General features: G+C 65.2%; 2 protein-coding genes across 5 annotated transcripts; one reads left to right on the forward strand and one right to left on the reverse strand.

The window, feature by feature from the left end:
• Positions 1 to 1,139: 1,139 nt before the first annotated feature.
• ARFIP2 (ADP ribosylation factor interacting protein 2) lies at positions 1,140 to 7,453 on the reverse strand. Of its 3 annotated transcripts, XM_061480088.1 has the most exons (9): positions 7,364 to 7,453; positions 6,084 to 6,191; positions 5,887 to 5,995; positions 4,660 to 4,755; positions 4,175 to 4,290; positions 3,190 to 3,411; positions 2,732 to 2,889; positions 2,477 to 2,651; positions 1,140 to 1,944 (listed from the first exon to the last, which is right to left on the reverse strand). In XM_061480088.1, the coding sequence occupies exons 2-9, from the start codon at positions 6,180 to 6,182 to the stop codon at positions 1,789 to 1,791; spliced, it is 1,131 nt and encodes a 376-aa protein (XP_061336072.1). In that variant the 5' UTR covers positions 6,183 to 6,191; positions 7,364 to 7,453; the 3' UTR covers positions 1,140 to 1,788. The 3 variants fall into 3 exon arrangements, with proteins under 3 accessions (XP_061336072.1, XP_061336073.1, XP_061336074.1); XM_061480089.1 differs by lacking the exon at positions 4,660 to 4,755; XM_061480090.1 differs by lacking the exons at positions 6,084 to 6,191; positions 7,364 to 7,453 and having other exon boundaries at positions 4,660 to 4,741; positions 5,887 to 5,974.
• On the forward strand, positions 7,389 to 9,546 carry TIMM10B (translocase of inner mitochondrial membrane 10B). Of its 2 annotated transcripts, XM_061480108.1 has the most exons (4): positions 7,389 to 7,531; positions 8,532 to 8,627; positions 9,006 to 9,188; positions 9,317 to 9,546. In XM_061480108.1, exons 1-3 carry the CDS (start codon positions 7,490 to 7,492, stop codon positions 9,183 to 9,185), a joined length of 318 nt encoding a protein of 105 aa, XP_061336092.1. In that variant the 5' UTR covers positions 7,389 to 7,489; the 3' UTR covers positions 9,186 to 9,188; positions 9,317 to 9,546. The 2 variants fall into 2 exon arrangements, with proteins under 2 accessions (XP_061336092.1, XP_061336091.1); XM_061480107.1 differs by having other exon boundaries at positions 9,006 to 9,546.

Raw genomic sequence — 9,546 nt, forward strand, 5'->3', positions numbered from 1 at the left:
CATGTTCAGCTCCATCCATCAGTATCCCCAGGCCCTTTTCCATGAGCAGTTTCCAGCCACTCTTCCCCATGCCTGGAGCATTGTACAGGGTGGTTGTGTCCCAGATGCAAGACCAGGCACTTTGCCTGTTGAACCTCATCCCATTGGTCTCATCCCATGGATCCAGACCCTCTGCGGTGCCTCCTCCCCTCCAGCAGCTCAATGCTCCCACCCAACTCGTGTCACCTGCGGGGACGGTGCGAAACGCTTCACAGAGCTTCAGTGGTGCCCCCGTTGTCCAGGGCCGGGCATGGCCAGGTCAGGACGGAGCAGCCCCGGTCACCGGCTGCCCGGAGCCAGGACCAACAACGGGCCCTTGTGCCGCGCTCCAGCCCCTGCGGTCGGGCGGGGGCAGTGCAGGATCCCCGACCCTGGGACCCCGTGTCCCTGGAACGCCGTCACTGGAGCCCCCAGCTCCCGTCCAGCCCCACTCGCTGCTCGGTACCGTTTATTCTGGATGTCACAGGCTGGGCCCGGGGCGGAGCGGATCAGCGGGAATCCCGAGCGGGGCTCACGGGAGAAAGTGCCCAAGTGCAGCCGGGAGAGCCCGGCCCGACGTGCCCGGCCTGGCCCCGGCGCTGCCGCCCCGGGACACCAGCACGGGGCCAAGGGGACACGAGTCACCTGTGTCCTGCGGGGGGGGACACGTGTGTGTGGGTGTATGTCCTGCAGGGGGGACGTGTGTATCATATGTGTGTATGTCCTGCGGGGGGGACATGTGTGTGTCCTGCAGGAAGGGGGACGTGTGTGTGTGTGTGTCCTGCGGGGGGTACATGTGTGTGTGTGTGTGTGTCCTGCGGGGGGGACATGTGTGTGTGTGTGTGTGTGTGTGTGTGTGTGTGTCCTGCAGGGGGGGGGGACATGTGTGTGTGTGTGTGTCCTGCAGGGGGAACATGTGTGTGTCATGTGTGTGTCTGTCCTGCGGGGGGGACATGTGTGTCATGTGTGTGTCATGTGCGTGTCTGTCCTGCGGGGGGGACATGTGTGTCATGTGTGTGTCATGTGCGTGTCTGTCCTGCGGGGGGGACATGTGTCTCATGTGTGTGTCCTGCGGGGAGGGGACACGTGTGTGTTGTATGTGTGTGTGGTCCTGTGGGGGGAAACATGCGTGTCACATGTGTGTGTGTCCTGCAGGGAGGGGACATACGTGTTTCTGTGTGTCCTGTGGTGAGAGGAGACGTGTCTGTGTGTCGTGCAGAGGGGACATGCTTGTTTCTATGTGTCCTGCTGAAGGGACGCGCGTTCCTGTGCGTCCTATGGGAAGGGGGACACACACACGTCAGTGTCCTGCAGAAGGGACATGCGTGTGTGTGTGTTCTGTGGGGAGGGGACATACGTGTTTCTGCATGTCCTGTGGGAGGGGACATGCGTGTCAGTGTGTTCTGCTGAGGGGTGTGTGCGTGTGTCCTGTGACAAGGGGACACGCATGTTTCTGTGGGTCCTTCAGAGCCTGGGTGCCCCCAGAGCAGCCACCAGTGCCTGGGGGGAGGTCAGGGGCACCCCACAGGCTGGGGGGGGGGGGGGCAGGGGCCTGGCCTGGGGTCCCACAGGGCTCACCCAGGGGAACTAGGGGTGATCCTGGAGCCCCCCCAGCACCACTACTCCCTGGACCCTGACACGCCTGCACCGGGCAGGGGGGACCGTGGGGGTTTGGGGTGTCCCGGCTGTGGCGGGGGTCCCTGGGCTGGGGGGGTCCCTGGGCCGGGGGCACAGCGGCTCCTGGGGCCCCATCCCGATCTGTGTCCATGCTCACTGCTCCTCCAGCCACGATGGCTTCTCGGCGCCCGGTGGCTTGAGCTTGATGTTGAACTGCCTGAGCGTCTGCTCCAGCTGCTGCTGGTTGCCCGCGAAGTAGGCGGAGATGGCGTTGTGGAAGAGCAGGAGCTGCTTGTGCATCACCTTCACCTGCGGCACCGCCGGGGGGGACCACGGTCACTGCAGGCACCCGCCAGTGGCACCCGAGAGCGCAGCTCCCAAAGGGTGACCCCCCCAAAGCAGCCCCCCAAAACAGCCACTCAAAAAGAGGAAGCCTCAAAAGGGCGGAACCCCAGTGGCTGCACCCAAACAGAAGTGCCCCAAAAAGGCCCCCAAATGGCAATTCCAGAAGGAGCCCCAAAAAGCTGACCCTAAAAGGAGCCCCCGAATGGCAGCTCCAAAGCACAGAACCTAAAAGAAGACCCCCAAAACTGTCCCCAAAAGGCAGCTACCAAAAGGAGACCCTCAAAAAGCCATCCCCCAGCAGGCAGCCCCCCAAGAGCCATCTCCCAAAAGGCAGCAGCAAACGGCAGCCCCAACCAAAGACCCCTTCAAAGGCAGCCCCAAAAGGTGACTCCCAAATGCGGCCCCAAAACACAGCCTCCAAAAAAAATTCCACCAAAAGTGGCCCAGAAAAAACAGACCCCCAAAGGCCCCCCCGAAGCCGTGGTGAGGCCCCCACCTTGTTCTCCTCCAGGAACTTGAGCTTGATGGCCACGTCCGCCCGCAGCTTCTCGTACTTGTCCTTGTGGCTCTGGAAGTGGCTCTGGGCTGCGTCCAGGCGGCTCAAGGTGCCGGCATCCCGCGGGCCCATGCTCAGCTCCTCCAGGTCCGTGCGGTACGCGTCGTACTCCAGCCTGCACGGAGGGAGGCTCAGAGGCATGCTGTGACCCTCAGCTGCCCCACGGCACCTCACAGCACTGTGGCTACGTCCTACCTGGCTGTCTCATACTGCTTGACTGTCATGAGCGTGTCCTCCATGGTCTTGTTGACCAGTGTGTTGATGCTGGAGACGAAGAAGTTGACGGCACCCAGCAGCGTCTCCCCGTTCTTGCAGAGCAGCTTCTGTGTCTCCGCATTATACCCAAACTCCTCCTGCAGGACAGGATACATGGGGCCGGGATGGCACGAACCAGGATCTGAGAGCCCAGAATCAGCTCATGGATAACCGAGCACAGCTCATGGATAACACCACTGTCCTCCACGTCCTCATGCACCCAGGGTGCTCCATGGGACCTGCAGCTCATGGGGACCCGCAGCTCACGGGGACTCAGCGCAGTGGAGAGCACAGCAGATGTGGTGCAGGGGGATGCGGCTCAAGGGATGCAGCGCAGGGGAATGGAGGCAGCGCAGGGGATGCAGAGCAGGGAACGTGGCTGAGGTCTGGTCAGGTACCTGGAGCTCTGGTGACTTCTGGCTGAGGTCGGCGAAGGCGTCCCCCAGCGCGTGCTGCGTCTGCACCAGGCTGTAGAAGTGGGAAGTGAGGGCCCGCGCCAGCTGCAGAACGCTCTCGTACTTGCGCTTGGTCTCCCGCAGCAGCTCGATCTGCGTCTCCAGCTCCAGGTCCACCGTGCGGGAGCCGCGGCCGAACCGCTCCGAGATGAGCTGCTTCGTGCACTGCAGGAGGAGCAAGGTTGGACGGGGGCGAAGTCCTGCCCCAGTGCAACCTCCTGCACCCCTGGAGGTATGGAATCAACCAGGCTGGGAAAGAGCTTCAACATCATCCAGTGCAACCGCTCCCCAGCACTGCCAAGGCCACCACTGCCCCATGGCACTGGGGCCTCGTCTCCATGGGGTGTGAAACCTTGCAGGGCCGGTGCCTGCAGCCCTGCCCTGGGCAGCCTGTTCCAATGCCTGAGCACCCTTTGGGGCAGGAATTGTTCCTCAGCTCCATCTAAACCTGCCCTGGGGCACCTTGAGGCCGTTTCCTCTTGTCCCCTCCCTTGTTCCTTGGGAGCAGAGCCCAGCCCCTCCTGGCTCCATCCTCCTCTCAGGCACTTGTAGGGAGCGATCAGGTCCCCCCTGAGCCTTCTCCACACTGAACCCCCCAGGTCCCTCAGCCCTTCCCCATCACACTTGGGCTCCAGGCCCTGCACCAGCTCCAGTGCCTTTCTCTGGCCCTGCTGCCGCACTGGTGCTGATCCAGGCCAGGATGCTGGGGGCTTCCTGGCTGCCTGGGCACAAGCTGCTCATGTTCAGCTCCATCAATCAGCACCCCCAGGTCCTTTCCCTGAGCAGTTTCCACCCACTCTTCCGCACGCCTGGAGCATTGTATGGGGTGGCTGTGGTCCAAAGTGCAGGACCAGCACTTTGCCTGTGGAGCCTCATCCCTTTGGCTACATCCCAGCCTACCCTGGCCACGTCTTTCCAGAGCCCTCACCTTGTACGTGTTGATCCCCCACTTCTTGACAATGTCAAACTTCTCCACAGCGATGCCGCGCACGATCTCCTCCCCTCCACCCGCAGGGCTGGGATGCGCCTGGTGCAGCCCTGAGCCTGCGACAGAGACAACTCCGCATGCACTGGGTCTCCAGAAGCAGAGTCCTCGTGGGGCAGCAGCACCCCCTGCCCGCTCCAGCCCCGCTCCCAGCATGACCAAGCACGGGACCTGCTCCTCTGAGCCCTGTCACGAGGTTTCATGCAGGGAACAGCCTCTGCTCCAGCCCCCCTGGTCCCGGTGCTCCCCCGAGCATCATCCTGCCCATCCTCATCCTCACTGGGGCAGAACGGGAAGGCCTCACATGGGCTCCTCCCTGCCCAGGTCGCACCTCGTCGCCACAGCAGCAGCCTCAGCCCCGGCACCAGGACCCGGAGCCACAGCAGCACCATCACCCAGGACTGCCCGGCAGCGCCCGGCCGCGGTACCTGCAGCCTGTTCGGGGTCGGCCATCCTGCGGGCAGCGGCCGCGCTGGGGCACACGTTGGATGCTCCTCGGGCTGCGTGAGGCTGGACAAGACAGCCTGGAACGGAGTGGCCAGCAGGCGGGAGCACAGCACGGTGTGGGGATGGGCAGGGAGGGGGAGAGGGCAGGGATGGGCACAGAGCAGGGACAGGGGCGGGCAGGGTGGGGGACAGGGCAGCAGCAGGGAGAGCAACAGAAGCAATGAGTGTGACGTGAACTCGGACATGGCTGCAGGCTGCACTGAGTCCCAGGCAGTGTCACTGCACCCAGTGAGCCGAGCACCAGATGGGCCGGGAGTGATGGAGACACAGGGACAGTGACCACGACACACGGTGACACAGGGACAGTGACCATGGGGATGGTGACCAGGGCACACAGGGACCATGGCACAGCCCGGCAGCACCACAGACTCACTGAGCCACAGCAGCACCTGGCACTGCACCTATGGTGCAGGGTCTGCAAAGCATCAGAGCTGTGGCACATCTGCCTGCACATCTCATCACATCCCAGCCTGGTTTGGGTTGGAAGAGACCTCAAAGCTCCTCCAGTTCCAACCCCTGCCACGGGCAGGGACACCTTCCACTGGAGCAGCTTGCTCCAAGCCCCTGTGTCCAACCTGGCCTTGAGCACTGCCAGGGATGGGGCAGCCACAGCTTCTCTGGGCACCCTGTGCCAGCGCCTCAGCACCCTCACAGGGAAGAGCTTCCTCCTTACATTTAACCTGAACTTCCTGCCTCTGTGTCTTGCAGGCAGGACACCTGCAGCCTCGCTGCGGAGCACCCACAACCAATCCTGAGCAAAGAGAAGAGGGAATAAGCGGAGAGTGGAGAGAATGAGCCTCGGAGCCATGGAGAAGCCAATCACAGTTTTCTGGTCCCATCACAGTCACCAGTGCAGCTCCAGAGCCCCTCATCCACCCAGGGATGGAGAGGATACACCCGACCCTTCCACAACACAGAAGGAAGGATATGAGGACCCAGCCACAGCACCACCAGCTGCAGCCCAGGGTGCTCCTGGCCGGCAGCAGAACAAAGACCCGGCAGGGAGTAAGGAGCAGGAGCCGCCATCCCGGCATGGAGAGGTTGTACAGAGGCAGAACCACGTGGTGGGACACGCTGCCGAGCCCATCTTCCTGTGATGGGACCTCTCCTTCCCACCCTCCCTGGCAGCAGCCCCGGCCCCTCGGTACCTTTCATGGTGCTGGTGGGGATGATGCCCTCGGCTGTGCCCCCGTAGCCGCCTGACACGATGCTGGTCTCATTGAGGTTGGGCCCTGACACCATCACCTGCTGCAGGTCCTGGAGCAAAGGCAGGAGGTGAGGGAGAGCACAGAACACACCGGGGATCCAGCAATCCCAGCAAGCCCAGCACATCTCAGCCCTGAACCTGCTCCAGGCCGTCGTCCTCGGGCAGGCTGCCCGTGTCCCCGTTGCTGCTGATGGGGATTTCCATGGTGGCCGCTTTGCTCATGATCCCGTCTGACATTCTTAGGGCCTGCAGGGACACAAAGATGGAGATTAGGAGCAGGTCCAGATGGAGGCAACCTCCCCATGGTGCAGGGCAGGACCCACCAGGGCAGCTCCTGGTGCACCAAGGAGCCCCCACAGGGGCTTCTGCAGCCAATGCCCAGCACTGCAGTCCCTTGGGATAGAGCCACAGCCTGGTTTGAGTTGAAGGGACCTTAAAGCTCCTCCAGCTCCAACCCCTGCCAGGGACATCTCACATTGGAGCAGCTTGCTCCAAGCCCCTGTGTCCAACCTGGCCTTGAGCACTGCCAGGGATGGGGCAGCCACAGCTTCTCTGGACACCCTGTGCCAGCGCCTCAGCACCCTCCCAGGGAAGAGCTTCTGCCTAAGAGCTCAGCTCAGTCTCCCCTCGGGCAGGTTCAAGCCATTCCCCTTGGCCTGGCCCTACATCCCTTGTCCCAAGCCCCTCTCCAGCTTTCCTGCAGCCCCTTCAGGCACTGGAGCTGCTCTCAGGTCTCCCCTTCAGGAGCCTTCTCTTCTCCAGGCTGCCCCAGCCCAGCTCTCTCAGCCTGGCTCCAGAGCAGAGCTGCTCCAGCCCTCGCAGCAGCTCCGTGCCCTCCTCTGGCCTCGCTCCAGCACCTCCAGGACCCGGGGTCCCGGCTGCAGCCTCCGGAGCCGCCCCTCCCGGAGCGCTCCAAGTCCGGGCTCCCCCCGCCCCGCGCTGCCGCCGGCGATGGAGCTGTCCCGGGTCAGGGCTGGCGCCGGGCCCGGCGGATCTAAGCCCAGAGCCACGTCCGCAGCCGGGCTCCGGGGGGGCAGCGGGGCCGCGCAGTGCCCGGACCGGTCCGGCCGCATTCCAGAGCTCCCGCAGGGCCGCCCCGCCCGCTCCGGTACCCGCTGGGCCGGGGGCACGGCCGAGGGACACCGCGGGGCGGCCCCATCGCTCCGAGGCAGCCGCCGGTGCCCCCCCGCTGCCGGCCCCATCGCTCTGCGCTGCAGGTGCCCCCCGCTGCCGGCCCCGCCGCACCGCCCTGCTCAGGCCGCGCTCCGCGGCCGGATCCCCACCGGCCCGTTCCTGCCCCGGATGGAAGCGGGGCCCGGTGCTTCCCCCCCGCAGGCACCGCTGCGGCGCCGGGCTGCGGTACCGGTGCCCGTGCCCCGCCCGTGCCCCTCCTGCCCCCGTGCCCGGTTCCCCCCCACCTTCTCGGCCGCGGCCGCCGCCGCTCCGCTCGCCGGGACACGCCGGACGTTGCGTCACGGGCGGCGGAGGCCGCCGGGAGCCGGGCCGGAGGTGACGCCGGACGGAAGCGGGGCTGGGAGCGGGCCATGGAGGCGGTGGCGGAGGAGCAGCGGCAGCAGCTGCGCAGCGTGAGGGGGGCAGCGGGGTGCTGGGGGTGGTGCGGGGCCGCAGGGGTGATGTCCCGGTGCTTTACCGGGGGGGTGGTGATGTCCCGGTGCCTTACCGGAGGGGTGGTGATGTCCCGGTGCCTTACCGGGGGGGGGGTGGTGATGTCCCGGTGCCTTACCGGGGGGGTGGTGATGTCCCGGTGCCTTACCGGAGGGGTGGTGATGTCCCATTGCCGGTACCGGGGGGGGGTGGTGATGTCCCGTTGCCGGTACTGGGGGGGGTGGTGATGTCCCGGTGCCTTACCGGGGGGGGTGGTGATGTCCCGGTGCCGGTACCGGAGGGGTGGTGATGTCCCGGTGCCTTACCGGGGGGGTGGTGATGTCCCGGTGCCTTACCGGGGGGGTGGTGATGTCCCGGTGCCTTACCGGGGGGGGGGTGGTGATGTCCCGTTGCCGGTACCGGGGGGGGGTGGTGATGTCCCGGTGCCTTACCGGGGGGGGTGGTGATGTCCCGGTGCCTTACCGGGGGTTGGTGATGTCCCGGTGCCTTACCGGGGGGGGGTTGGTGATGTCCCGTTGCCGGTACCGGGGGGAGTGGTGATGTCCCGGTGCCTTACCGGGGGTTGGTGATGTCCCGGTGCCTTACCGGGGGGGGGTGGTGATGTCCCGGTGCCTTACCGGGGGGAGTTGTGATGTCCCGGTGCCGGTACCGGAGGGGTGGTGATGTCCCGGTGCCTTACCGGGGGGGTGGTGATGTCCCGGTGCCTTACCGGGGGGGTGGTGATGTCCCGGTGCCTTACCGGGGGGAGTGGTGATGTCCCGGTGCCGGTACCGGAGGGGTGGTGATGTCCCGGTGCCTTACCGGGGGGGTGGTGATGTCCCGGTGCCGGTACCGGAGGGGTGGTGATGTCCCGGTGCCGGTACCGGAGGGGTGGTGATGTCCCGGTGCCGGTACCGGAGGGGTGGTGATGTCCCGGTGCCGCGGTGGGTGATGTCTCCGTGCCGGGGCCGGTTGTTGCAGCTGCGGGACTTCCTGCTGGTGTACAACCGCATGACTGAGCTCTGCTTCCGGCGCTGTGTCTGTAACCTCAACTACCGGCTGCTCACCGGGCGCGAGGTGCGGCGGGACCCGGGATCCCCGGGCGCGGTGCCCGGGCCCTGTTCCCGGTCCTGCGTCCCGGATCCCCTCGTTCCCCGTCCCCTCATTCCTTTACCCCGGTCCTCGAGGCCCTGCTCCTGATCCGTGTTCCCCTGCTCCTTCATTCACTCTGTCTTCATCCTCTGGTCCCAGGTCCCCGATCCTTCATTCCCTGATCCTCGTTCCCATGGTCCCCTGGTCCTGAGCCCTTGGTCCTTGATGCTGGATACCCCGGTCCTGGATGCCCTGGTCCCCTGTTCCTCCATCCCTGATCCCTTGGTTCTTGATTCCCGGATCCCCTGGTTCTGGTTCCCCTCTTGTTCCTCAACTTGCTGATCTCGGGTCGCCATCCTGCAGGAATCCTGCCTCGACAGCTGTGCCTCCAAGCTGGTGCACTCCAACCACCGCCTCATGCGCTCCTACGTGGCGCTGATGCCGGGCATCCTGCAGCGCCGCGCGGCCGATTCAGCATCCCAAGACCCGGCACTTCCTGCAGCCCCCCCCGACCCCCCAGCGGCTCCCAGAACGGGCACATAGCAGGTGGGTGGCCCCAGGATGGATCCAGCACCGGGATGGATCCAGGCCTGGCACTGGGCTGAGCCTGCCCACACTGAGCCGGAGCTCATGCTGCTCCGGACCTGGCCATGCGGGTCTGCAGCCTCCATCAGGATTGGGAGCCTCCATCATTATCAGGAGCCTCCATCGGGATCAGGAATCTCTCAGCAGCTGCCAGGAGTGTCCAGTGGCAGCGGGAAGGGGACGGCAGCGCCGGTGCCTCCAGTGGGGGATTCCCAACCAGACTTGGTGCTGGTGGCTCCGCGCTGGGCTCTGGCTCCAGCCCCAGGCCTTGGATTCTCAGGAGTGTTTTCCTCGTGCTAATAAAGAGTCTCATCCCCAA

Source organism: Pezoporus flaviventris, unplaced genomic scaffold (genome assembly GCF_033815535.1).
Source record: "Pezoporus flaviventris isolate CSIRO_AGI_PZ_B2104156 unplaced genomic scaffold, CSIRO_AGI_Pfla_v1 ptg000168l, whole genome shotgun sequence".
Lineage (NCBI taxonomy): Eukaryota > Metazoa > Chordata > Aves > Psittaciformes > Psittacidae > Pezoporus > Pezoporus flaviventris.